The 27,704-nt window shown below is 53.1% G+C and overlaps 7 protein-coding genes across 7 annotated transcripts; 3 read left to right on the top strand and 4 right to left on the bottom strand.

Annotated features, from left to right (window-relative positions):
* Nucleotides 1-132: 132 nt before the first annotated feature.
* On the top strand, nt 133-1,418 carry POSPLADRAFT_1151087 (hypothetical protein; the record flags this gene model as incomplete). The annotated part of the gene is made up of 2 exons (XM_024486490.1): nt 133-1,217; nt 1,352-1,418. The coding sequence occupies 2 exons, from the start codon at nt 133-135 to the stop codon at nt 1,416-1,418; spliced, it is 1,152 nt and encodes a 383-aa protein (XP_024336376.1).
* A 2,731-nt stretch (nt 1,419-4,149) lies between these two features.
* Nucleotides 4,150-6,304, bottom strand: POSPLADRAFT_1150178 (hypothetical protein; the record flags this gene model as incomplete). Its single annotated transcript, XM_024486390.1, has 10 exons — nt 4,150-4,206; nt 4,267-4,435; nt 4,486-4,726; nt 4,782-4,963; nt 5,032-5,210; nt 5,266-5,361; nt 5,442-5,624; nt 5,690-5,813; nt 5,873-5,890; nt 5,955-6,304. The coding sequence occupies 10 exons, from the start codon at nt 6,302-6,304 to the stop codon at nt 4,150-4,152; spliced, it is 1,599 nt and encodes a 532-aa protein (XP_024336377.1).
* A 4,463-nt stretch (nt 6,305-10,767) lies between these two features.
* POSPLADRAFT_1059771 (hypothetical protein) lies at nt 10,768-12,456 on the top strand (the record flags this gene model as incomplete). The annotated part of the gene is made up of 2 exons (XM_024481191.1): nt 10,768-11,489; nt 11,724-12,456. 2 exons carry the CDS (start codon nt 10,768-10,770, stop codon nt 12,454-12,456), a joined length of 1,455 nt encoding a protein of 484 aa, XP_024336378.1.
* Nucleotides 12,457-13,674: 1,218 nt separating this feature from the next.
* POSPLADRAFT_1067268 (hypothetical protein) lies at nt 13,675-16,497 on the top strand (the record flags this gene model as incomplete). Its single annotated transcript, XM_024482166.1, has 14 exons — nt 13,675-13,915; nt 13,967-14,045; nt 14,095-14,222; nt 14,287-14,308; nt 14,421-14,543; nt 14,599-14,687; nt 14,739-14,857; nt 14,917-15,152; nt 15,216-15,240; nt 15,298-15,558; nt 15,621-15,838; nt 15,890-15,958; nt 16,012-16,342; nt 16,408-16,497. 14 exons carry the CDS (start codon nt 13,675-13,677, stop codon nt 16,495-16,497), a joined length of 2,031 nt encoding a protein of 676 aa, XP_024336379.1.
* A 1,170-nt stretch (nt 16,498-17,667) lies between these two features.
* On the bottom strand, nt 17,668-19,007 carry POSPLADRAFT_1150449 (hypothetical protein; the record flags this gene model as incomplete). The annotated part of the gene is made up of 8 exons (XM_024486416.1): nt 17,668-17,902; nt 17,969-18,213; nt 18,276-18,309; nt 18,367-18,452; nt 18,498-18,518; nt 18,578-18,668; nt 18,724-18,852; nt 18,910-19,007. 8 exons carry the CDS (start codon nt 19,005-19,007, stop codon nt 17,668-17,670), a joined length of 939 nt encoding a protein of 312 aa, XP_024336380.1.
* Nucleotides 19,008-19,260: 253 nt separating this feature from the next.
* POSPLADRAFT_1150265 (hypothetical protein) lies at nt 19,261-20,695 on the bottom strand (the record flags this gene model as incomplete). The annotated part of the gene is made up of 3 exons (XM_024486397.1): nt 19,261-19,680; nt 19,730-19,872; nt 19,933-20,695. 3 exons carry the CDS (start codon nt 20,693-20,695, stop codon nt 19,261-19,263), a joined length of 1,326 nt encoding a protein of 441 aa, XP_024336381.1.
* A 2,975-nt stretch (nt 20,696-23,670) lies between these two features.
* POSPLADRAFT_1059775 (hypothetical protein) lies at nt 23,671-26,919 on the bottom strand (the record flags this gene model as incomplete). The annotated part of the gene is made up of 11 exons (XM_024481192.1): nt 23,671-23,889; nt 23,941-24,138; nt 24,189-24,433; nt 24,487-24,636; nt 24,686-24,799; nt 24,863-25,329; nt 25,377-25,457; nt 25,511-25,594; nt 25,647-25,799; nt 25,853-26,540; nt 26,595-26,919. 11 exons carry the CDS (start codon nt 26,917-26,919, stop codon nt 23,671-23,673), a joined length of 2,724 nt encoding a protein of 907 aa, XP_024336382.1.
* Between the last annotated feature and the right edge of the window lie 785 nt (nt 26,920-27,704).

The following is a 27,704-nucleotide window of genomic DNA, read 5'->3' on the forward strand; positions in this document are numbered from 1 at the left end:
ATGACTCATGGGAGCCCGAAGCAAACCTGACTGGGACGGCTGACGAAGTGTTGGCAGAGTATAAGAACAGGAAGGACTTGAGCTGAATCGATAGCAGCTCTACCCAGTCGCTACATCCCCACTCGCACCAACATGTCTTCCACCCTCTCGTTCCTCGACCAGTTCAACGCCCCCTCGACCGAAGGCGGGAAAAGGCTCTCAATCTACACCCCTAAGCACACCCACGTCGGCGACAGCACCTTGCTGACGCTCCTTCTCAGTAATCCCACCGACGTTTTCAACAAGCTCAAAGCCCACAACCCCGAGGCAACCAATGCCACCGACCGCGCTGCACTAGAGGCGTATCTCTCCGCCCGCCGCGAATACGACGAGGCTGTCAAGGCAGCCGACGAGGCCATCGACCACCACAAGCGGCTCCTACGCCAACAGGACGACCGCGTTCTCACCGAGCTCATCCGGCTCGACAATCTGAAAGTTGCCCATCGCTTTCAACCGCTCTTACCACGCAGCATCCGGGCACGACACAACAAATTCATCCCGCGCGCCATCCCCAACGCGTACTTACCCCTACCCGCACCCCTACCGACGTCTGCCTTCAGGCGCCTCCCGATCCCATCCCCTTTCCTCCAAGCAACGCCGCGGAGCACTACCATCCCGGCTGACTGGCAACCCAACCCTGGTTGGACCCCAAAGGGAAGCTGCAGGCGATGCGGATCGTCTCGACACTGGGTACGGGACTGTCCAGACGTACAATGCGCAGGATGCGGAAAAGAAGCCCCTGGACACCTGGAGCGAGAGTGCGGAACCAGGCCGATGAAGCGACACGTATCCGCACCACCTGAAGAACCTGCGCGACACGTGGGGGTGGTCGTCGACAACGTGTTCCTCGAAGGAATCATCAACGAGGCGAAGGAGAGGAAAGAAAGGCAGACGAAAGCGATACCCATCCCTCCACCGCGTAGCGCTAACCCCGAACCCCCCACCAGTCCCGTCGCGGGACCTTCACGCCCCCGCCCCGATACACCCGTCGTCTTTCGCAAAGTCGATCCTGACTGGACACCGGACACCACCCAATGGACGTGGGACAGCTCCTGGCCGAATCAGAAGCACCTCTCTGGCGAGGAATGGATGAACGTAGGGAGGAACGCACGCAAGGAGTGGTTCGACGAAAAGGAGGACGACGGCGTAGATTGGGAGTTGTATGGAGACGGTGAGCAGTAAGTAGTCGAATGGGACTTCGACTCTGGTAGGGGGGTAATGAAACATTTGTCTTTCCGTTCTATTCCTTGTACTACTAGCGCCCATACTGGCGCCTGTCTTAGCGCTTACCCGCAGGTTGAACATTATGTAGCTTACATAATGGGGTCCGTGCGCACTTCGTGCCTGGTACCGTACCACTACGTTTCTTTCTTCACTAACACGACCACATAGACACGATGGTCCGTGCGCAGTCGGTACTTGTATAAGTAGTTGTACCATTAGTCGGTCGAACCCTAAGTTCGACCTGGTTATTCATTCAAGTCTCTGCTCCTCTTCGCTTGGGGTAGTGGTCATTCTCGACTTCCTCGCTCGATCTTCAGGACGACGCACTGTCCATAAGTCCTCGCTCGTCGTCTACGAGTCAGGCATCGATATAGGAGTGTAGACCGTTGTATCAAGAACCACTCGTCGAGAGCACTGATCGAACCTGGAGCCGAGGAGTTGGAGCTGAGGAGTTGATGCCAAGTTGAGGATGTTGATGAAGATCACCATACGTCATACACCCTACCTTTGCGCCTAAGGGTCGCCCGTCGCAGCTCATTTGAGCATGGACTATCGGCCGGATGTCGGACATGGGGATGGATCGTGGACCCGCCGAGAGGGTGTGAGGATAGATGCTGAGATTGAGGGAGTGCCGAGTGCCGAGAAGCAGGGAGTGCGCGCGAGCCCCTCGCTTGCTTTGCTCGAGGGAGTGTGTTGAAATGCGCAGCCCCACGTGGTCAGGAATGAGCTCGCAAGCTCGGGTGCGCGAGTAGCTGGGGGCCGGAGGCCCCCTATCGTAGTATATAACGACTGCGTGCGATGTATGTACCACACGTGATTGTCCCTTACGGGCATTGCTTCGCCCATGGACAAACACGCCCCATCGCTGTTCGCACCATTGTTCCAACACGCAGACCCCTGCTACAAGAAATAAGATGATCTCTCACATTTGCTTTTTTGTCATACATAAGCTGCAAAGGTAGAAAAGGTGGGATGTATGACTAGTCTTATAGAATTCATGATGCAAGTGTCAGACTGTAGGTTTTATTAACGAGGTACGAGTGACGTTGGATCTAATGACGTTCGGTCAGAGCTTCAGTGAGTGAAACATCAACTGAAGCTCGCATCGTGAAGATGACTGGTATATAGCGTGCCGTACACGGCCAGAGACTATATTGAGATAAACCTGAGTTCACACACTCCGGGCAAAACTGCAAACTGCGGATCGGGTTTAACCCAAATTGACCTTGGCTCCACTCCCATCCGCCTGCCGCCCAGCACCGACCTGAGACGGGAGTCGGGATGAACCCAATGCCAGCCAGGATGGGGCCGACACTGAGTCCGGTGAGACAGTAGAGTGACACATGACCATGACAGCAGCGTGACACTTGTGACCAAATGATGACCTTCGCTTGACTCACAAGTGTCTGCGAACGTGGTGCGTCCCATTTGTATGCTTATCGGGGCGGAGGTCTCTAGCAGGTGCGTACGTATGGTTACTGCCAGAGTGATTCATGCTGATCGCAGCAGCCTCACGCAGACTCCTGGGTTCAGGACCAAGCGCGAGCGACATGCAGCATTGATCACAGCGGCAAGGTGAGTGTTGGTTTGCTCATCGCTGGGGGGTGGGTGCTGACACTGACGTACTGACCCCGCTGATGTGCTAACTGTACTAACTTACTGACGTACTGATTTACCTGACACTACTAATGCCACTGACGGACTGACGCGACTGATAGTACTGACGCAACTGATAGTACTGACACGACTGATAGTACTGACACTACTGATAGTACTGATGCTACTAAAACTACTAACACTACTGCTGACAGTACTGACTGCCTTGATTGTCTTCCAGGAGTTCACGGTCTTCGAGAGCGATGTGAACAGGATATCCGGGCAATGGGGTCGGGGGATGGCGCGGGTGATGAGTATAGGAGTGCAATGTTCAAGGTATGTGGTCTGAATACGTGCCACTGGCGTGATGGTATGCGTGCCAGTGGGGTCGTTGTTTCGTACAATATCTGTAGTATAAGCGCAAAACATAATATATGAATTATTTACAATATCTCGGGTTAACTAGCACGTCAGAATCTGGAGCAATATTCGGGTATTCGGGAGGATGCGTGCCGGTATCATGACCTGGAGGAACTGGGGTCGCCGGGAGCCAGGTTTGACTGAATCCAGGGGAGATTGGCGAAGACCCGGGTTCGCCAATTCGTAGAAAAACCCAAGACATCTCAGGTTAAACTTGCATATCGATGAACCCCGGTTTACTTGAAGATAATCTGCGGCCATGTAGTAGTATCTAGGTTGCGCGGGCTAAACGAAGAGGCCCAGATATATAGTACGGGTCAGGAACGCCAGGGGCGCGACAACGTCGCGCCGATCCCGACGCGATAACGCGGCGTCATGCGCGCGCGCACACGCGGGGCGAACGGACGCGCTTGCCCGTCAACAGGTTTCTCTCAGGGATGTCTTGAACAAGGCTGGTTACTTTCGTCTTTGAGTGAGATTATAAGGTCTCAACCGATGGATAGTATATTTGTGTTTACAGTACGGAGTCGAGTTTAACATCCTCGCTCACTGGGTATCCAACATTGCGTCCTTCACTTCCCCCAGATGACGTCTACTACGGCAGGCTCGCTACATGGCTATACAAGACGACACAGAACTATATGCACGGACTGATTAACACGAACAAGAACAACAGCGATAGGAACAAGACATAACACAAAAGACAACATCCTGGCCACGAATAACACAATACCAGAGCGCGGGAGCAAACCTCCTCCATGGGGAGTCGTTACAAGGGGATACGATACTTGTTGCGTCATAACTGAAGTATAGAGGGAAGACAACGAAGTGGCCGATGTGAGACCGGCGGCGCTTCAGAGCTCTGATTGATTACTGGCTGCGTGGCCTGAACACAAGTTTACATTCCTTGGCAGCGGGGAAGAGTATCTGTTTGAGGTATAAACTATCATCAGCGGCACGCCTCTAAAGAAAGTAAGGTCCGCTTACAAATGCATCACGCATTTCCATGGTCCTCTCGTTCGTCTCTGCCGAGTTCGCGATGACGTTGAAATTTCTGACCAGAGCGGCGATGACGGTGCGCAGCATCATTTGGGCGAGATTGTGACCTCCGCAGATACGGGTGCCTACACCGAAAGGCATCATGTGTTGGTGCATTCTACCGACCGTCAGTTTCACCATGTCGAAGCCAGAAGCGACCATACACACCTCATGAGCCTTTCCTGCTCCCCCTCAAGTCCCTCGACTTCGAGCCATCGTTCCGGCAAAAATGTCTCGGGACTTGGAAAGATGTCTACGTCGCGATGCATGCTCCATGCTTGTGTTGAGATGATCGTGCCAGGAGGCAACGCGTAGCCCATTAAGTCGAAGTTATCGTCGTCGCTGGACACAGTTGTAGAGGTCACGACACGTTCAAGCAGTGATGGCGCCGCTCCGTAAACTCGTAACCCTTTATTTCATCTGATGAGTCCAGAGCCGCTCCACGGAGGGCTGAAATGCCATACCTTCTTTCACAAAAGCATTGAGGTAAGTTAATTTATTGAGAACAGAGATGTCGGGAATCACCCTAGGATCGGGCATTGCGTCGTCGAGTTCTTGCTGGAGTCTTCGGACAACATCGCCGCGGCGAGATAGTTCCCACAGAAAGTAGGAAAGAGTAGTCGATGACGTGTCGACTCCAGCAACCCTAAATTAACAGCATGGCGCGACTTGGATCAATCAATGCACCAATATAGGCCGCCAATAAGTACGTACATATGGCCCATGCTTTCAGAGATAATGTCTTGATCCGCCATGCATTCGTGAGTAGTGAATACGCGATATTGTAGCATGCGCTGAAGGAGAGAGACTTTCTCTTTTTCAGCCTCAGTGCCGCCAGCCACAGGTCCGGCCTGGATCTTGGCTCGCATCTCGTACAGTCGTCCTGCGACAAACTATATCACAACAAAAAATGAATGCATGTTACCCTATCATCGCAACGAGACTGACCTGGGCCATGATCCTGTCTGAGTCGCAGACTTGGCGCCAGCGATGGTTCGGTATGCGACAAACGAGATTCCAAGCCCAGGTCGGGACCGCACTGCGCTGTTTGCATAGGTGAAATTTATTACGAGTCAGCTGCTCTGAATAGAAGATAGTCGTTAAATTGTGTTTTTGCCACCTACCAAAACGCCCCTCTTGGGAAAATCATAGATTGCCGTCGCGAGAGGGTCCTGCATATTCAAGGCCCAGTTATCCAGAGAGCCAGGGCGTGTGCCGAAAACAGTGCACCCAATGATATCGACATTGAGATGACGGAAGAGGTTAAGGCAATCTACCGAGGATTTGCCAGACATGTTGTGGAGAATCTACGGTCAATGTCATAACATATCAGATGTAGTGTGGATCGACAAACAGGGAGAACAGCACATACATCAACAAGCTTCAGAGAATAGTCATGGAGATCGGTTTGGAAAAGAACCAGATTGCTCGGTGTGTAGTGAGGTGCGTATGCTTTGCGACGCACTGCGTGTTGGGCGTTGGGGAGCGTCGTCATGCTGTGCCATAACAGCATAGTCATTACAGTGAAACATTAACGACTGAGGAAGCAACTTACGCATGATCGTTATTGTTCCTAAATGGTGACAAATGTTACACATCAATGCGAGGGGCGCATCCATCAAAGCAATGTCACTGACGTTAGAAGACTTTTGTAGTACGTGCTCTTGTCAAATTTGTGCACGCAGTAGACGCTCCTCATGGTGGAGGCATTGCAAAAAACGACTTTGTTGGGACCGACGCGGACGACGGGGCCGTAACGTTCAAAGAGATCCTGCACGATGCGGCACTGCTGCATACGCACGACATGCGTGGTGAGCCAGAAGTCGGATATGGCAGCGTACCAGGGCCCTGGGAGGCCAGCGAGGGGGGAAAAGAACAGCTGATAGACAACAGATGCTGCGAAGTAGACGAGGAAGGTGGATAGCGCGGCGAGGAGGAAGGTAGAGGTGCTGGCTGTGAGAAATGAGTCGAGGATGGAGGCGGGCATCGCGGCGACAAGAGACGAGACAGATACGGCCATAGCTGCGACGATGATGTATTTGTCTTGAGATGAGCGGACGACGGACACTGAGGAGATTGCTAGGAGACAGCGTTCCGAAGACGGCAGGTGGCTGGCGATTCTTGCACACGCAGGACGAGAGGGGTAACCAAGAACACCTTGCTGATCGCGGCGAGGGTCCAGAGCGGGGGGTGGTGGAGGGAAAAGGGAGAGGGGCGCACTGACATGGACCAGGATATGCCCAGAATATATACTGCCGGCCGCGTCTGACACTTCTGGACGCGTCCAAGTGAGAGTCACGCTTCTCCGGGAGCGTGAAGAGAGCGCGTGCCCTGCAACACAGCGTCGCCGCCGACGGCAAGCAACACACGTTCCCAGAATGGAATGCACATTTCTGAAGAGGGTAAGCACACCCGATCGGGCGTTGTGGCGGGCGGTGCCATGATCCACAACACCTGTCTTCGCGCCAGATCCTTGGGCCGCCGGCGTCCTGGGCCAATCCAGACGCGTGCGAAGCCCACGGTCACTGCAAGACGGCATCTTATAAGACGCGCGTTTCAGCCCGACAGCTGCACATTTAGTGGCCGACGCCACCGCTCGCGATGTCATGACGCCGCGAAGGCGTTGCTATCCTCATGTCCTACTACTAGTGATAGCAGTAATGAGTCGGCGATGCAGGCACGGCTGCGACAGAGAAACCTACGTGGCATCATGCATGCGAGCATGTCCATCGCAAGACATCCGCACAGACAAGACTACACCTGTCCGTAAATACGATGACGGACAACAAAGTAAATAAATTGTGATCGATCGGCGATTGTCGCCGCAGGCGGCTGCGTTGGCCACCTGCGCTCATAACTCCTCTACCCCCGGGCCAATGTCAAAAAGACTTCACCATTGCATGCACATCACGGTCGAGCTCATGAGACTATGCGGTACGTTGTGGCAGTCGACCTAAGGAACCCGATGCAGGCAGTAAATTCGGAGCAATCAGACAGGCGGCATGTTCTCCGTCCCGCCGACAGCGGGGACCTTCGGAGGTGTCTCCAGCACTGTTGACATTAGCGCTGGAGCCGCCGAACGATCGACATGCTCTGCTCGCAGGGTTGCCACAAAAATGACTGGGCCGAGTTGGGGCTGCTCTCGCAGGATATCGTGCTGCAACGTGCTACGCAGGGCCGCCTCGAGGAGTGTTTCGGAGGCTTGATCGGCGGCCACGAGGCTCCGCCATGCTCACCTGCATCAGTGTACACTGAGCTGCAGCTGGGTTGGCATCAATCTGGATTCAGGATTTGGCAGTACAGGATTTTGTACACCGGAACATGCGAAGCACACCTGTCAATTAGGCTAATGTCACGGGTTGAGATACCAGGAGAAAGCCTCGTAAAAATGGCAACTTCGGAAAGAATAGGAAGCTGAGATGCCGCGCAGTATTGAGCAATAGGTACATCGCCATCCTTGGAAAGTAACACAGTAATAATATCATTATGAGCCAAGATGACAACTTGCTGTAAGAACTTGGGATCGTGGCGAGCGCACGCCATTGTGTTTGGTGTTGTTTGTAGCATGTTGCAGATCTTGTGCGAGCCTCTTTGTAAGTTCCTTACGCATCTGGCGGAGCTCAGACAACCGCGATAGTGTTTGTCGATTGTTCTCGCTTCGAGTCTCAGACAAGCTCTAACACTGACACCGGCGTTTCGCTGAAGCGGCTAACATTGCCGTCCGAATAATACTGTCGGCACAGCTCTTCAGGGGAACGCGTAAGCGCATGCATACAAAGAGACCACAGACCTAGGGCGATCAATCATAGAAGTCCTCCAAGCCCCTCAGTCCTCCCAGCTATGTATTCTACGTTGTCGGAGATACCCGAGCAAATATACAAATGTGAATACATAGCGCCACGGCGTCCCGAAACGGTATAGCTAGTAAGCTAGTGGTAACTCCGTAGTCCCAGCCCTATAGGTGGCATGAAATCTTCAGGACAACTCTGACATTAGCGGCAAGCATATGAATCTAAAACTTGAATTTCAAAGAGGGCACGCACCTTTTCGTCTCACCTATTCCGGTAGGTACCGGTCGGCGGTGGCTGAAGGTGGCTGCATTGGCTGGACGGCACGGCTGACACACACCCTCTCAATGTATACGATATGCATATTTCAAACTAATCAACATGTAATTTCGTTATGTTCATTATTGCGAAGTAGGCTGTGTAAAAGTTAACTCGCAATGTGCAAGGAAGCAGCCCATGCCCACGGGTCGAAGGAGATAGACCTACTTTTAAATATCTTCATTACTTCCTCCAAGAGCCATTCCCGTGCAACGTTATCAACAAAGTCTAGAAAGCCCTATTCAGCTGCCGGTACACACTAAGATAGTTAGTGAATCAAACCGAGGACCGGCCCAGGTAGTCTATTGATTTGTCGTCAGCTGTAATAATGGCACAGGGAGCTACACTCGGGTACGGTGAAACAGGACGGGCTACCTAGTATGGGCTAATTAAACCATGTAAATCAGCCCTAACTAGCGATAAAGTTCATATGGCCCAATAAATTAGGGTTGAATAGACCTGGGTGTTTCGGACATACGGTAAAGACATAGCAGGAGTCTGCAAGGCACCATACTGTCCCATCCTGTGGATCTCTCTGACGATGCCTGAGAATACGATGAATATCGGTTTGGGTTGATTTACTGTCAAGTAAAGCTATTTTACCGAGTACAATGGGCCAATCAGCTGTTAAGCCGCCCCCGTCCCTGTATCACTGTACTCTAGACTCTACACACGGCCTGAGGCTGTGACTTACGATTGCCTGATGACGGCTCGGCGGTTTCTCCGCAGCGACCACACTGCTCGGACATTTGGAGCCGAGGTTGAGTGGATATTGAAGGCAACCAAAGGTCCGGTGCCCTGTCCGGAGGTGTCACCGTTGTCACACAAGCTCGGACAGCAGTTTTATCAACACACCAGAATACGGGCAGCAACGAGCTTTAGGATGCAGACCACAGCCGGCATCGCGAGCCGGTTCCGAATACATGTATCATTGCGCAGTCGTGACATAGTATTTGTGATAGCTTCTGGAGCGAGATCCTCTACTCTCGAGCACGGGAGCTCGCCGCATCATCTGCAAAATATTGCATAATGTCCGAAAAATGCAGCCGCCTGTGCAGGCTATGTATGTTATGCAGCCTCTTCCCGAAAAAGGTCTGCAGGGACGTCAGTCTGAGTCGCGACGCGAGATCAGTGGCCGTTAGCAGTCAGGCCCATGCCCTACCGCCTATGCATCTGACCGCTGGAAAGACATGACAGGCGAGGAGCTCAATATCAGTTTTCACTAGATTGTGTCGGCTGTAATTCATGTAATTGGCATCAATTGCAGCGGCTACAAAAACTAGATATAATCACCGCGCATTTCGAATATTAGCAATGACTTCGGCACAGCCCTGAGGTCAAATAATAACATGAGCTTCTTGCACCAGATCGTCGGCCATGAGCGCGTTCAAATGAATCAAAGGCCGGAATCCATGGACCATACGATAACAGGGAACCAAGGAAAGAACGCTCATGTCATGATCAGGTAATAGTTCCCCCTAGCCGCTCATTTGCACTTGTGCATATGGGGACGTCCTGCAATGGAGTTGAAGGCACGGGAAACAGGCCGCCTGTCACTGGCATAAAGCAGCAGGAACGAATGCCCGACCGTGGGGGATGATTATTGTCCGCGCTCTGCGAGCTACCGTCATTGTATGGCGCCGGGTGCACGTCCATTCATCGATAGCGATAAATAGAGAGATAGGTGTGCGAGCCTCGTGTCGGCGTTCAGCAGTAGAGTGTTTCCGTGAAAGGTGGGACAGTGGGCATGGACTGATAGTGTCAAGCTTCGGTTGAGTTATGTCGATATGACACGGGGGAACAGTTAAATGCCTGGTGTCCCTTGCACTCGCGTCGAGATGGGGAAGGCCAGGGAGGCATGACATTTAAGGAGTCTCAACGTAAGAACTGTTAACTTCCGTTGTCGGTATCAGCGCGGCTAGAAGGCTGGAAGTCGGAACTCCCTACATGAGAGCGGATATGAAGTACACATTAATGTTCTTGCTTTCGATGAGACTGAGGTCCATTCTCAAACAGAAGATCAGGCTCCACGTTCTCAAGCGGTGTCGAGCACTGCCTTTCTCGAGCGCTCTCGACAGTGAATGCATGTTATATCCCTTGCTTATACGGAGAAGTCTGACCTGAAATAGAGCCCCAGTGTGTTCCGGACCAAGCTGGGTGAGCCTCACTTGGCGGCGGAGACCAATTGGAGACTGTCAGCCACCGACGCCCAGGACGCGCCCGACAATAGCGGATGGCTGATGCTGACTAAGCAGGAGGCATGGTAAACACGCCGTCTCCTGCAGCCACCATCTCTTCTCCAATCCATTCTGACGACCTCTGACGACACTCACAGCTTCTACCCATGCCACAGATCTACCGCCGCCACACAGAGCGCACCCCGCCTCCGCGCCGCCCCAGCATCGTGCCCACCGACGCCGACGACTCCATCGTCATCTCTGATCTCGTCCGCACCGGCGAGGCCTCCCGCCTGCGCCGCCGCGGTGCCATGCGCCTCGACCACGGCGTGCGCCCGTCATCTGCCATCTTCCCCAGCAGCAGCAATCTGTCGAGCTCGCGCATCGTCTACCTGCCGCCACCCCAGACGCCGGCCCCGCCTTGGGTCACCGCGGACCCGTCGGGCGACGAGGACTACCCGCCCCCATGGATTGCGCGCGACGATGGGACGGCGACGAATGGCGGCGGCATGCAGCTCGACGAGATGCGCGCGGACGAGCAGCACGAGCATGGATTTATGCTCTTCTGCGGTGGTGAGGAGCAAGACCCTGTCTTCTCGGTGGGCCCGAGCACCGCATTCACGCCCTCTCCGCTCCCGCTGCTGCCCTCGCAAAGCTCTGCCTCGACGTCATCCTCGCAATCACCACGCGCACGCCGCACAAATGGCTGCGGCGCGCTGCTGCACATGTGCGCCTTCCCCCAGCGGCCTCGTGGTGTCTGGGTCGGGAAGGAGCAGGCCACGGATGCCGTCGTCGCCCTCGACTCGTCTTACTTTGCGCGCTCGGCCGTTGTCAAGATGATGCGCAGTGCCTGTGGTTGTGTGCGTGAAGGCATTGGCTGTTCAGCATGGTGAGTCTCATCTGGTTGCTTCTCCAATGTTGCGCCAGTGGTCGACCGGCTGCGCGACTGGCATACTTCAGTCCTTCATTGTCGTTGTCCCGCTCGTGGAATGGATTGCGGCGGCGGGTAGACCACTGGCATAACGTTGATCACGTCCCGTGTCGACGTCATCATCTTCATCTGATGCCGGCGGCCCTGTTGTTGTGTGAGTGATTGTCACCTAACATGATTGTCCTTGCCCAGTGGAAACACCCTCGGCACGCGTTTTCTGCCGTGCCAGACGGCGTCAGGGGGCATCTTCGCCCGCCATCCGTCTAGCACACCGTCGACCTCGCCGCAGATTCACCCACACGCGCCATCTGGCCCTGCGTACTGGCGTGTTCAACCTACTCCACCCGCCCCTCAGCCCGCATCATCCCGCGCGTCATCGCCCCCGCCGGCCTCAACGCCATTCTATGTCTATACATTCTTCGCGGATTGCGTGTCTTCCTCGCCAGAATTCTCCTTCCCCGCTCCAACACCCAGTCCCGCGCCTTCATCACCCGTGCCCGGGACGCCCCGCGCGAGTGCAGCACAGCCGTGGCTCTCTCCTCTTGCCGACACCGGCGATGGCCCGCCGCCAATCCCGTACCGCTGGTCGGCCTCACCGCGCCCGCTCTCTCCCATCCCAGTGTCCGAGCCGCTGGAGAACATCAGGACGCGCAGCCCGTCGCCTATACTGGAGCACCCCGCAAGACTAGCGCTCACAAATAATGCTGCGTCCACGTCGGGTTCGCCCCCGCGCATCGCCGTGCGCGTCTACGTTGAGTCGCCAGTAGTTGAAGCGGGTCCGCGCACACCCCGAGATGACGTAGAGGTAGGGAGACATGTACGGCTGGACGCAGACGGGGTGCCCCTCGATGAGGATGCGGAAGTAGAGGAACCAGGCTCGCCGGATAAGACAGGGAGCGAGACGATGGTGTGGCCAGGACGCTGATAAATCTTGCCTGCTCATCAACCCCTCATATATATGTTCATCACGCTGTGCATGGTCCCCGCTCTCTGCCTCAGTTGTCCCATCCTCTCATCGTTCGTTGCTCAGGACCGCCGTGCTATGCGGATCACGCTTGGTTTGACCACCTTCTCATCTCACCTCACATCGGATGGAGTTGTTCTTGTATACATGTGTACTTTACGACACTTTACGCTTAACATTACGCTACGCTACACCATTGGAATGGAACGGCTGCTTTCACAATCATGCTTCTACATTAAGTATAGGCCCATCCGTTATAAGCAGTTTCTTGTTCGGGTTGGCCTCGGCACCGCGGGCCGTTGGCTAAATGGCGTGGGTTTGTGGGCGCATATGTAGACGCCCACAAATGCTCGTCTTGACCATAAGCTTCAATGGAAGGGAATTCACTACTCAGCTGCTCGCAAGTTCTATATTACGCAACGCAGTGGACTCACCGGCTGCAACTCGACCCTATTTTTCGGCAGCTTCCAAAGTGGTCCGAACATGCCAACTTGCTCATAGACATCAATAGCTTGCCTTACCGGTAAACTTCATCACCACGTTGCAGACTGCAGGGAAGCTGATAGGGCATGACAGGAACATAATGTACCGGGAACACTGATGCATATTCGGAACGTGTTCTGGTATGAGCACTTCCGCCTTCATACTAAAGGCCCTCATCGGACGCCCCATCGGCACATTTGCTCCCGTGGACGTACCCCTTAACGCGTGACCCGTCAATGCATCCATGCTGTGTTCAGTGAGTATTGCGTCATCCTCCCACTGTCAGTGGCTACTGGGCTTATCCAGTATGGGTAACGTCACAAGAACATACGGCCAGCGTGCACACACCAAGGACAACCTTTGCTTAGCTTTCGTCGTGTTTGTGAGGCTGCCCCTAGCTCGGGTTAAAGCTAAAATTCAGGGCGAAGATGTTCAGCTTAAGACCACTTGAGAAGGGAGATGTCAAGGCCGCTATTGTCATTGACGCCATCGACCGGGTCCCTGTATTTAACTATACAAAGACGATCCAAACCAGATCACGTACTGTCAAAACAAGCATTCGGTCGCAAGCATCCGAAGAGCACCATGCGCGTCATATATACCCTGTGGCGCCTCAAGTTCTGGGAGAGAAGTATATATACGAGCTATCTCCTCTAGGGTTGGCGTGTAGTTCCCTCCAGACTTGACTCACTCGATATGCCAGTCGAGGAGACCATCAAGTTCATTTTCTCATCCCTTCCCCGTTTTATCTATCAACCGCGTGCGGTGAAGACGATCTTACTGTCACCTGCAGCACTTTGCGTACTTGCTCTAGGGCTTCGTTGGCTATATTCCAAGGCCTCCACTACTCATATCACAGGCGATCCTGGTAAAGTACGACGGCGCCTCAAAGACCGTGACATCGACACAGAGTACGATATTGTCATCGTTGGCGGAGGTGGGTGGCTCGTTGGTTTCTCGGTTCGTACTCATGACACTCGGTGCACAGGAACCGCCGGATGTGTTCTCGCGTCGCGTCTCTCCGAAGATCCGAGTATCCGAGTGCTGCTCCTCGAAGCGGGAACAAGGTATATGGCCTCTACGTGTGCATGTGGACGTAAACATAACACTCGTTAGCTCTCGTACTACGTTGTGTTCCCAGATTCCTGCGTTGTTCCCTCGATCTTTTCACACGGCACTCGACTACAATCTCTACACTGTACCACAAACACATGCAGCATCGAAACGCAAGTATTGGCCTAGAGGTAAGTGTTATATAGCGGCGTGTCTCGCTCGTATTGGAGATGAATGGACTATCTCGACTTTCAGGAAAGATGCTGGGCGGCTGTAAGTAGGCGCGAGATTCTGCTTGCAAAAACGTGACTGATCGTTGTTCATTTTGAATGTAGGCTCTTCTGTCAACGCTATGATGTGCGAGAATACGTGTCTTTTGTGGTATAGAGTCCTTCAGCTGGTGCTCTTCGTTACAGGTTCCACCACGGAGCGCCGTCCGACTACGATGAATGGGCTCAGCTCCAAAAGGGCCAAGAAGGTGCAGAAGAGTGGTCATACCAACAGCTTCATCGGTATGTAACCGATACTCACGATAGACCGCGCACAGACATCTCAGCCAAATGGTAGATATTTCATGAAATTTGAGACTTACAATCCTAGCAAAGAACACGACCTAGTTGATGTCCGTCTGCGTGGATCATCGGGCCCGGTTCATGGTGCACCTTCAACTTAACGCTATGGTGCAACTCCTGCTTACTGATACTCAGTGGGACACTTTGGGCACGTCTCCGAGCTCACACATAAATTCATTAGAGCCTGCCATAACGCAGGTGTCTGCTATAATCCCGATATTAATACTTCCAAAGGAACATTGGGATCAACTGAGGTTTGTCGTCGTCAAGAAGTCATCTCCTGTGCCTAAATGCACATTAACCATGACGCTAGACCCCGACATACATAGACGCACGAAGGCGCCGGGTGACAACAGAGACCGCCTACTTAACACCGGCAGTCCTCGCAAGGAAAAACCTCACAGTGGCAACGAAGGCCAAGGTTCTTCGTATATTGTTCGAGCACAAGGGCAATGCTGGAAATACGGTCCCTCATGCAGTTGCCGTGCAATATGCGAATGAACGAGGTAAGGTCTTCGAAGTGAAAGCGCGGAGGGAAGTAGTCTTGGCGTGAGTAGCTTTGCGGATCGGGAACACAAAACGAGACTGATGCAGCGGTTACGACACTTCAAGTGCTGGCGCAGTACACACACCTCAGGTGAGGCCCATTATACATCTTGTATATGAATCGTATCTCCCTCACACAGGCTCACAGATACTGATGCTCTCAGGCGTCGGTCCAGCCAATCACCTCGTTTCGCACGGTATACCCGTCGTAGCTGACCTCCCCGGCGTCGGCTCCCATCTCATGGACCACGGCATAGTGAGCTTCTATTTCATGGACAGGAGCAAGGCAGATATATCCGCCCTGACGGTATCTGACATCCGCGGCATCCCACGGCCGTCGCTCGCATTCAAGCTCGCGCGCGCGGCACTTCAATATTACATGTCTGGTACGGGCCCGTTTGCCGGTAACGTAAGTTCTAGAAGTATCTGAGCTTAGGGAAGAATATCTCTCACTCCGTCTCGCACTTGTAGATTGCTGAGGCCATGTCATTTGCACGTTCTGACGATCCCAAGCTTTTCCCTCATGACGTATTTCGGAATGCTGGTAGGGCGCAACTAGAAGACACGACTTCCGGAGCGAATGCGCCGGATATTGAAGTGCTCTTCACTCCGCTGGCGTATATGGAGCATGGGGACGTTCCGTTCCCGATTAAGGGACATCATTTCGGGTTGAATGCCATTCTGTTAAGGTGAGGGATTGTGTGTTTTTTCAACGCTCGGCCAGGCTGAAACTCTTGAAGACCGACAAGTATGGGGACTCTGCGGTTACATTCGGCAGATGCATATGACGCGCCTGTCATTGATCCAAAGTACGCACCGCCCGTATCTCACAGTAGTGCCACAGACCTACAGTAGCCTCCAGGTACCTTTCGACCTGCCACGACGTGGACGTCTTCGTGCGAGCCGCACGCCTTGTCTCGCGCATTGCGCAGAGAGAGCCCCTTGCATCACTGGTCGATCCCGCGGGAGACGACATCCCGCTGCTGAACCACAAAATGGACAGGCAGAGTGACGCTGAGATTGAGGCACTCGTGCGTGACCGTGTGCAAACACTCTACCACCCTACTTCGACCGCGCGTATGGCGCCTCGCGCAGACGGCGGTGTTGTGGATCCGTTCTTACGCGTGCACGGTGTCCCGAACTTGCGGGTGGTCGACGCGTCAATGTTCCCCACGATCCCGTCAGGACATACGGTGGGAATTCTCATCGTCTAGCCTCTTCTTCAATGCTGACTAACCCGTATCTTGGTCTATGGCAGTCCGCACCTGTTATTGCTGTTGCAGAGAAGGCAGCGGACATGATCAAGGAGACTTTGATAGGCCATCACCTGTCCTCCGGAGGCCGTTGACTTCACACGTGATCGAGGAGCTTTTCACAATAAACCGCCAGCTCCTCGTCTGAACGTCTGATTACTCTAACAATAGAACGCTATAGCACCTCGATGGATGATATGCAACAGCTTGTTTTCATTTTGTAATTGGCTTACCCAGTGTTCATGATAAATTGTTTTATCTTTCATCGCTCTCATATCAGACGGGTTGCGGTGGATGGGGTAAAAAATGGTTGTATTTTGCATTACTACGCCAGTCCTTTCCAACCTGTCCGTGATACATCTAGATGGTCATTGCATCCGAATTCCTTGCAACAAGATGCATAGAGCAATGACGATGATGCAGTTAGTGGATACGCCTGCACCTAATTCATGCATGTGATCCATTGCAATGATGAATAGCACATTGACCGGTGTGCTTTCCGGGGAAACACTACACCCACCGACAACTGCAACAAGTGAAACATGTCGCTGGCGACCAGGAAGCGGAAACTCTTGATTCCGGCGTCTCTTCGGTCTGTGCGGAAGCGTTTAGAGATCCATTGGCTGTCACTCCTCTCCGAGAGAATCAACAACGGGATATGAGACGACCAGTGAACATAGTACGCATATATGAGATGATGCCGCAGCCAACAACGCCAACTGCATGCTTATGACAGATGTGGATAGATGAGATAGGCCTATTCAAATTCGTTGAGGCAGAATGGGTGACATTCACACCGCCAGCTTCCTGGTGCCTGGTCCATCGATCATGAACTCGGGAGAAGTGACAAATAGTCCGTCGCTTAGTTACCTGACTTACACATGAAACGTACTGTCTGTATATCCGCTGCTGTCGATGGACGCCACAGTCGCAATCAGGGATACCAGCTATGTATAAAGAGCGCTGTATACTTACCACTATATGGCTATAGTGATCTGCCACAAAGGCAACCAAGTATGTAGTGTGCGCGGCACGGGTCACTGTGTTGACTGTCACCAATCCCGTCCAAAATGCAAATATACAATAGACGCTGTAATTCAAACATGCCTGCGCGATCCAGTATATCAATGACGAAACGAATGAGCGATGCGACCAATGAAACATCCCAGCTCTCTGGGGGATTTACGTCCTTACTCCGAAATGTAGAAGTGGTCCAGTCCTAGTATATCGACGTACCCATGATCTCTCTGAGCTTGGTAAGCATGCTACAGCTTGTTCTTCATCCGCTTCCTTCGCTGTCTCTCAATTACCGCCGCGCGCTTGCCTGCATCTGGCTCTCCATCGGGATCAATGCCCTCCCGTCGCGCTGCCTCGCGAAGCACAGAGTCATTCCTCAGGGCGTGCACAATGCGCTCTTCCATCGAAGGCTGTCCAGGCGCACACAACGAAAAGTCGGGTCCACGCCCATAGCCGATGGCCGCAACGCGGATCAAGATTGACCTGTGCATTCCACACCATACACGCAATCAATCAAACCAGAAGGATATAGACGTGGTGTGTACGCACGCTGTGAGTCCAAATATAGGCTTCGTCCCGCCAGCCTCGCGACCAGTCAAAAAGCGGTGCATGCGCACAAATGCCGTTCCGGAACCCATGGGGTCGTTGTATGGCCACGGGATTGACACATCGACGTAAGTGTGGTACTCCAGCTCGAGCATCTCGTGCTCAAGGGGAAAGGGCGGCTCGGACGTGAGGAGCGATGCGAGTGGGTGAGAGAAGAGGGAGGCCACTTCTGGTGCGTTCAGGATTGGCTATCAGGTGCGGGTATTAACATTGGTGTCTAGTAATATTTTGACGGTGAACACTGACGTACGCGGATGGTATGGTCGACTACGAGGACGACAACGCTGACTCGGATCATTTGCATGAGCAGGTGAACCTGTAATTAGATAGAGAAAGCATACGGGAAGACAATGAGCGCGTTGCCCGCGAGGAACGGCTCGACGATGCACAGTAGGGGGACCTTCCTACGGTCTATTGGCAAGCCTATCTGCTGCATTCAGCCCTGATGGTGCGCAGAGTACGACGAACCTACCTCCTCAAATGCCTCGCGTCGCTGCATGGGAAGCGGTTGAACCATGTACAATACGCATTTGACAGAAGGGACAAGCGCACCGCTGTCCATTCCATGTTGCGATCCTGAGGCTCCCACTTTCCTCCTGGGAGTGAAGTGTCACCGGCATAGGTCCGTAGCGTGGGGGCTCGACTGAATGCTGACGTGATTACTACAGAGGACGCTAATCAAGAGCTTGCACACGCACCGACTGAGCAGCACATACAGATCACCCATCCTGCCTACGAACAGTGCGACGAGAACTGCCGCGCACCGAGACTTGGGATACGCGACATGTGAATGCGGGGTGCGGTACTGCAGTAGGTTCTGTAAACACCTTCAGAGAATTAGAGCGTTTGAATACGAATCATGCAGTGTAAACCGAGAGACGAACTGTCGAGAATCAGGTTTGAGAGTCGGGATGGGGGCATCATCGAGGTGTATTTGTGGTCTGTGAAACTTGAGGAGACTGCTCCTGCGCGGGCTCGACATTGTATATTGATAGGATAGAGCGTGTGAACGCTGTGGGGAACCAGTGTAAGCGCCCGATAAAGCTTGAGGAATCTTGATCCCATCAAATGATGCGCTCTGTGCGCTTAATGATGGCAGGCAAGAAGAAACAACCAGTGTTACTAGTCTTATAACTAGTTTCATTGTCACTATGGGCTCCTTCTAAGTCGCTTATGGGACTATGAATGTTTCTACTCTGTCTCAAAATACGGACCTTTTGGTAACCCAGTTATTTCTACAGCTTATAATAGTTGACTTCTGGCCTCGTCATGGCCTGGACCATGCCAACCATGACCTGCCCAAGCTGCATCTCCTGTGTCTGCATCGTCGTCGCCCACTCTACCATATGTCCCAGCAACCCATCAACCTCCTCCTCTGTGTTCCGTGCGTGTACCACAATGCGGATCCGCTCCTGGCCGCGGGGCACTACTGGATATGGGATGGGTAACGCTGCATATCCAAGGCGCTGCAGGAAGCTGGCGAGCGAAATGGGGGCACTGGTGATGATGGGGAATATGGGGCTGACTATTTCCACGGGGAACTCGGGCGGGTTATTGCGTGCCCGAAGAGTGAGAAGGCTGGATGGAATATCCTGCAAGGTCGAGACCAGTCTCTGCTCAAAGTAAACAGATAGACGACGGAGACGGTCCATGAGCTACAGTGGGTCAGAATGGCTTTCAATTCAGGAGGGTTGCGACACACACCTCAGTACCAATGGGGCTTTCAATGTAATCGAAGGAAGCATTCAATGCACAGATAGATGAACGAGGAAGCGAAGTCGAGTAGATGAACGGACGCCCGTAGTTAATCATGTACTTTCTGATGACAGGGGAGGTCAAAATAACGGCTGAAGACGATTTGCGCTGGTGTCAGTTCTCCTCGAAGTACGAAGCGACACGTTACATACCACCTACAAATGCACGCGCTTTACCGAAAGTATGAAGGACCGTGTCGATGTGACTATCCAAGTTCAGCGCTGCAACGAGCCCTCTACCTTGCGGCCCACATATACCGGTCGAATGCGCCTCGTCGACCACGATATGAGCACATCCCGGCGGAACCAGCTCCTTCGTCAGTCGCACTATTTCCGGAAGAGGCGCAAAGTCTCCGTCCATGCTGTACAGGCTCTCGACAGCAATGAAGACGGTCCCCTTCCCCGCAGCAATGTCAGGATGTTTCTCCAGCACTCTGGGAATGCAGTCGCGTAAGGAAGACACGGAGTTGTGGACGAAGGTATATAGGGAGCCCTTAATGCGAGATGTCGCAACCCCGTCTCGGGTAGACGCATGGACGTACTCGTCCAAGATGACAGCGTCGCCAGCCTGTGGAACGGAGTGCCAGAAGGCAACGTTGGCGTCGTATCCCGAGTTGAAAAGCAATGCAGCAGGGGCTCCGAAGAACGCCTTCATTCTCGCTTCGAATTCAGTGTGGGCGCTCAGATTCCCGCTCATTAAGCGGGAGCCGCCGGTTCCAAACACGAGCGGAGAGCGAGAGAGCTCATCGAGGAAGGATTGGCGTAGCTGCGGTTCCGTGGTGAGGGAGAGATAATCATTGGAGAAGAGGTCGGGGGCCGAGAAGGGTATTTCGTGTAGAAGATCAACTGGTGGTATCAGCCTTTCCTGGCGGCGGTGGAGTGCGTTTTCCAAGGTGGATGCAAGAGGATTCGACATTGCTAGATGACGTGGGTGTTTGGCGTTCCCAGAACTTTACTGCCTGTGAAGGCTGTTAAGTAGCGCATGGGGGGAATGAACAGCTTGACGTCGTGCTGTATAACATTCTTCGAGTTCGTACCTGGCTCTTATTTCCGTTTAGAAATCGCAGTGGAGGATGGGCGTCATCAGGCAGCGCGCGCTGCATGCGCAATCCATCTGCCCTTGAGATGTTTGATCTGTATCGTGCATTATGTTAATGGACCTAGGGTTCAGTCATTCTGTGGTCTATTATATGAAAACGATCAGATAATCACGATAGGTGAAAGGCACCCACGGGAACCATACGACAGATATCACAGCTGGTTCCATGTCATTGGACCTGTTGAACTCGACGTGTGCGTAAGTAGAGACGGATCGGGAATGCGCCGGCCTTGGAAACAACGACCTAGTTTAGTAAATTGTAGCCCCGACAATCCTTCTCCGGGACCTAGCTTCCCGTTTGAACACAAATATCCTCGGATAGGTCTAATGATCAATTTGGAATCAGTCGTCAGTTCGAGCACGTTTGTTGATGCACTCTGCACGATGAACCTGAACGTGAGCCACCACAAACTTCTCCGAGGAGCATGCCAGGAAGCTTGCCTGGCGCCTGATACTAATAGACGCACTGGGTCTTGTTCCCGCGATAATTCGTACGCAGCATCAGACAAATTGCGAGCATTGACAAGGAGGCTTCTTGTCCTACCTGGCACTTTGACGGACAAGATAACTCCCCCGCGCATTCAGGATCAAGTCTGCGGTCTGCCCTTGGCCTCATGCGCGGTATTTGCACTCATGAAGAACAGTCCAATTTAAACAAAGATGGTGAAATCTAGCGTCTGTTTTCTAAATTGCAGCCAAGCCCAAGACCTTGCGAACACCCGGTACCCGTCATAGTACCGTGCGTTCGCAGGGCATCTAAGTAGCGTCCAGTCAGTATGCGTCGTACGTGAGATGGCTGGGTTGGACGAAGTGCGGCTCATACCGAGCTGACACAGCGGGGTATGAGGGCGGTTTCGTTTGGCATAATCCGTGTCTTTTCCTTCGTACGAAAGCATGCTGGGCTGGGGTATCTATCCTACAGTCATCATCTTACTCATGTCTTGCAAAATGACATTTCATGACGATGTCACGGGGGCGGAGACGCTGTCTACGATGCGGTGCGATCCCCTGCCAGACCTTGACTCGGGATAGAGAACGCAGCGAACGCCGGCGGGGAGGCAGGCGCAGAATTGGAGGAGCGTCGATCCAGAGTCAACAAAAGCGTACCCTTTCCAGCCTCTCACAATATCCACCGACCTGCACAGCTCCGGGGCAGCCGGTGGGCTCCCTATATAGTCACAAGGGTCGGCTACGACTAGTGAGCTCATGCCGGTGTAGTGAGATGGTTGGCGGATCGCGTCGTATCCGTCAGACGCCCCGATACCTATACTCTACCTGCTGTAGTGCTATGAATACGTTCCGTGGTCTGGAATGCGGATTCGAGCATGATATAAATGCACCGATGGAAACGAGTATCACAAACAGCCGCGCGTTTGGGCCATAGTCGAGGATATAATATGAAAGAGAACAAAAGACGACGCACGTTGTATGCCCGCTATGCTCAATGGTTGCAACGTGCTGGAGACACTGCAACTAGACACGGGGGGCGTTGTGATTGCATGACAGCGCTCATGATGTTACGTTAGACTGGTCAGTTTTAGAGCTTGCGCGAACACCGCCCGAAGGGAATGATGGATATTAATAGTGACGGACCTGATGTAGATGAATGAGCAGACATAACGATGATATAATTGTGAGAAGACAGGTCCTGTAAGAACAGATTGTGTACCTAGCTGCAGCATGATTCGAGCTGGTGTGTCGTGAGCGCAAGCCAAACGGCGCGTAGCGTGACATGGAAAGATGGAACTGAACTACACACATCATGTTCAGGAGGAATACATCTTAGCAGGAACGAATATATACTAAATGAACAAAGTACAGTCTGACGCGGAGGTCTTGCCAAGAGGTCGATTTTTCTATCTCCGCTGGACACTGGAGGTGGGGCATCAGCAGAGTGGTAAAATAATGATCACGCTGGTGGCACCAATTATCTGCACAAAAATGCTTAGGTCCCTCCGTGCGTGCAAAGTCTGCTTTAAGGAAACATAATACACCAACCATGGAGAAATCTACATATGAGTTTACGGAACATCACTGGTGTGCGCAGACTCTGTTTGCTCACTCGGCCGTACGGTGTTTCTACAGTCGATATATCGGATAGTATACAATACCCCACGTCATTGAAGAGCTACAGTTCTCACTGATATGCAAAGTATTGGTGCTGAGGAGTATTAGCGCAAGTCTGCGTGACGTTAGCTATTCTGAGCAGCTTTGGGTAACACATCTTGGATGCGTTGACCGCGAGGTTGTGGTCTTGTTTGTACATGTAGTAAAGGGACGTTGAGAGGTTGTCATTTCCCGGACCTCGGCTGTTATGTGCATCAATCACAACACTAGACTATGACTTCCCCGCCATCTAGGCCGCCGCGGACATGCTCCGCGCGGATGATCAGCGTGTTGAGCGGGTTCAATATCTGCCTAATTGACCCGCACATGAGGATCCACAACTCAATTCAGCTTCTGAAAAAGACGCATCTGGCAGATTATCATGTGGCAGACGCAATAATGGACTGAAGTTAGTAACAACTGGCTTACGATGGTAATTTGAAGAATAAAATAGTCCTCCATGGCATGACCTAGACACGGGTTGGTGCGTGAGACTCACCATGATATTACATCACTCTTAGATCTCCTGCTTCGGTGAGACCTAGGCGGGTCAACGGAGTTATCACTCAGGCCGCAGTCTTCGATACGGAAGATGATTGTATCGCGCATGACTGGTTTATGTGAGAACGTAAAGCGAAGTTATAAATAATCGTCAGTCGTAGTACATGAATTCGAACCCGACAATATCATGCGTGAGCGAGAAGAGCCGAGATGACGAGCAATCCGGCAATTCCTCCCGCCGTCCCGACCATTGTCCTATGAGTATGATCCTCGAACGGATTGCGGAGTGCAAACCGTCCGGTTAGGATGGTATCCCGGAAAGAGTAGTATGTGACGCCTGACACAAAGGTGATGGTGGCCCACGCTAGGAAGACGAGTGGGAGGGACATGATTATACTTCTCCTCTACGAAATATATGTCAGGTTAATTGAATATGTAGAGCGACTTCAACTGACCGTGAGCAGCACGAGCCCTTCACCACCAACGTACACCATTGTCCGCTCTGCGTCTGCCTTGTATTGTAAGAGCGCGACCACGGCCGAGATCATACTGGAAGCCGAGAACAAGATAGCGAGCAAGCCAGCTATCCGGGAAATATCGTCCAAGCCGGGCAAGGAAATAAACGTCACCGAGGCGCTTAATATGATCGCAGCCTAGCGTCGTCATGAATCACGGCTACAACATGCTTGATTGGACCACTCACCACCAAGCAAGCACATGCGCTGATAACGAACATAGGTCCGGAGCTGCGCACGCCACTTTCCATATCAACTCGTTGACGGCGTGAGCGGTTCAAGAAGAGATAGGGAATGCCCAAGCACAGAACGGACACGAGGATGTCTGCGAGGATTCGGCCGATCCGCGTGCGGTGTTGTGGCCGTCTAAGACCATTTATTGCGTCTTTCGGAAGTGGTTTCTTTGGTCTGTAGTGATATTGTCGCCATTGTACTATATATCAAGACTGTCAACGACATGTTATTTCAAACTCCGCTGCGCCTTACCGACTCTGATCATTACCCGCGCCACAAGGTGAGTTTGTACGACCACTGTACTATTGACACCGTCGACAGAACGAAGTAATGTCATGAGCTCTTGACATTCCTGCGGTGCGAATGGGGGTGCAACGGATCTTGAGGCCGGTAATAGAGAATCTGGCGAGAAGAGGATGAGTATACTCTCCGAACAAATGTTTCTACATACCTGTGTAAGACCAGCTCAGAGCATCCAAGGCTTCTGCGCGACTATCGGATATGAGAGGTGCATGCGCGGGGTGAGCTTCAAGATACATCCAATAACGATACTCCATGTCCAATCCTACAAGAATTTCCGCCGCGTATAAGATAAGTATAAGATATATACGTGCGATTACACACTCACGGTCGTCGTCATTTATTTGATCTGGTAGCGAGTCACCGGAGATGGTTGGAGGCGGGTCAAATGACAGAATCCGTGCCTTGTGATTCACCCAGTTCTTAATCAGCTTGAAGTCTTTCTTGGTCTTCCCCGTCTCCCTGATCCAGAGCTCCCATCCTTGGGGAGGCGTGGCGACCTCGCTGGGAAATCTCTTCAAATACTCCATGATTGCACGCAGCTTCTGTGCGTTGCGAAGGTCGATATCGGTTACAACACGGAGCGAGGAATGCACATAGTAACTGGTGCTGTCGGGAAGGGCGTGCTCCTTCCAGCCCACGTTCTCAATCGAGTACGTGCTCGCAGGCTCGGGAGAAATTGATCCTGTAGGAAACGGAATAGCAGCTCTCGATGATGCATCATTGTATGCGTTGACCTTGCCATTACCGCCGAGGCTTGCAGTAGAGGAACGTTGAAGAAGGGGCTGCCTCTCACTAGTCCCAATCAGTACTGAATGAAGCTCATCATAAGCATCGCTCACTCAGTCTCGTGACGGGCTCCATCCTGATCAGATGTCGCACTATCGCCTAACACGTAACCGGATGGTATGTCTTGAACAACCCTATTACTCATAGGTTAATCATAGGTCTAATCTCAAGTCGCCAAACCACTCACTTAGAGGCGATGACCTCGCGTTGCGGTGGTAGAGGAATGGAGACCGGTCCTGACCACTCAGCATCGTTTGCAGCAATCTCCAGGCTGGACAAACCATACGTATTGAGACTCGTCTGACTGACTGGAACGTACTTACGCTGGAGTATCCAAGCTCTCGATCGGCGAAAGCGCAGGCATCTTCGCGGCAGGAGCAGCCTTAGGTGTGGCCTTGGGTGTGACCTTAGGAGTCGGTTTGGGGTCCGGAGGAGGATCAGCGAACGGGTCGGAGTAAGGATCCTCGACTGTCACGCTGCAGCATGGAAGTCAGCCAGAATGTGCTGCCCATGGGAAGGTGATACCGACCGAACATTAGGGCCAGGACTTCTGCCTCGTCTGCCCTCTCCCTCGCCGCGCTCCAAAGAGACAGCCACTCGCTTGCCACCGGTAGCGACAACTACCTCACCGAAAGACGACGACGTCAACGATGTCTTGCTGCTTGCTCTAGTCACGGCACGACTCGTTCGCGCTGGCTGGAAGCCTTCGTCACGGCGATCGGCGAAGCTTGCCATCGACTGTTTCGGCGAGATCGATATCTCCGTGCCCCATGCATACGCCTCAGCGTGGTTGGTCCCGGCGCGCACGGGACCATGCTTCTCCTCCGTGGCTGCTGATATCACTTGAGGGACAGGAGGAGCAGCATGAGCTGTGCCGGCCCAGTCTGGTGCGAGTGTCTGTTCGTCGCTGAAACCGAAATAGTCTGGACCTTTCTTCTCTGCTATTGGGCCTGTGGGTCCGGGGGGGAGAATGGAAGGCGAGACTGGCAGGTCGCCGATAGCGGTCAAGGCGGGGACAACTGCGCCAGACTGACCAACAGTGGACGTAGATCCGGAGGATCCAGGTGCGGAAGGTGCAGGTGCAGGTGCAGGGACAGCAGGAGGCTCTGCAGGTGTTGCCTCCTGAGATTTGACGGCGCTCGTCGTTGGGACGGCCGCAGGAGGTTCCATGGACGAGGCCTCCACTTGAGACTGGGGTTTGCTTTGTTCTGGAACGACTGATACATTCTATGAGCAAGGGCCCACAAATAGAGGATCAACAGACAGCGTACGTGGGGCCTCTGAGCCTTCAGGACTAGCAGTTATCGTCCCGGGTTCCAGAGCAGGAACAAGGGCCGGTTGGGGACTTGGTTGTACGGACGGAGCTTCCTGAGCTGTCGTCGACTGGTGAAGAGGCGAAGGGCCAAGAGGTGATACTATTACAGGGCTTTCCTCCGCTGCAGCGGCCTCCCGCATGGGCGACTCTGCAACTGGACTGGGGACATCTGGCTCAGAGATAGACTGTGCTGGGGTCGAATCTACTTTCAGACTACTTTTCGAGCCAACTCTACTCAGTTTACCGATCGCTGAGACACTAGTAGAAGTACGGCGCATCATGGTGCCCATGCGTGAGCGCAGCGACCTAGCCGGCGAGGAAGTCCGGCTTCCAGGCGACGACGAGGATATTGCATTCTGTGGCGGGGAAGTGGAGGGGCCTGCGGACGTCGACATTGCTGGGCGAAGTCACCGGGTTTCGAGGAGGCTGTTTGAAGGAGCGGACAGGATGCGAATTGTGCACAATAACGGGACATTGCGCGTGCAGAATATATATTTAACACGACGGCGCAGCTGCATCGAGGCAGACGGCAGACGGGCATGCATCCTCTGCAACTCGGGAGACAAGATATGGTCGACTCCAGATCGCTCGACAGGGCGTGTATAGCTGTGTCGTCAGACAAGATCACGCATGCCCAGCACGTGTGATCCTTGATCACTTGGCTCGTGTTAACGTTATCAATGCCGACGAATGTACTTACAGGGATCAACTGGTTGACGAATTCGCCATTCGAGAACCACAGCATGATCCATGCGCATTTCACCAGTCAGACGTCAGCGAGGACGCCTGTGTGCACTGACCAGCAGGCTACCCTTCATCACCAAGACCACGTTGGAAGCAGTGTTTCGGCTGGGGCAGCACGCCGGCCGACACGCGGAAATGAACGCCATTGACGCATTCACAGTACAGAAGTCTCACAACGTGCCTCAGCTGACCAGCTGATGGCATACCATGCGCAAGCAGTCGCGATAGCGCAAGGCATAGATGATCCAAATTGTGTTAGACAGGCTTTGAAGAGTGACATTTGACACACTACCGACTTAGACACTGCGACGACGGATAAACA

The sequence above is a fragment of the Postia placenta genome (assembly GCF_002117355.1).
Source record: "Postia placenta MAD-698-R-SB12 unplaced genomic scaffold POSPLAscaffold_12, whole genome shotgun sequence".
In the NCBI taxonomy this organism is placed as follows: domain Eukaryota; kingdom Fungi; phylum Basidiomycota; class Agaricomycetes; order Polyporales; family Adustoporiaceae; genus Rhodonia; species Rhodonia placenta.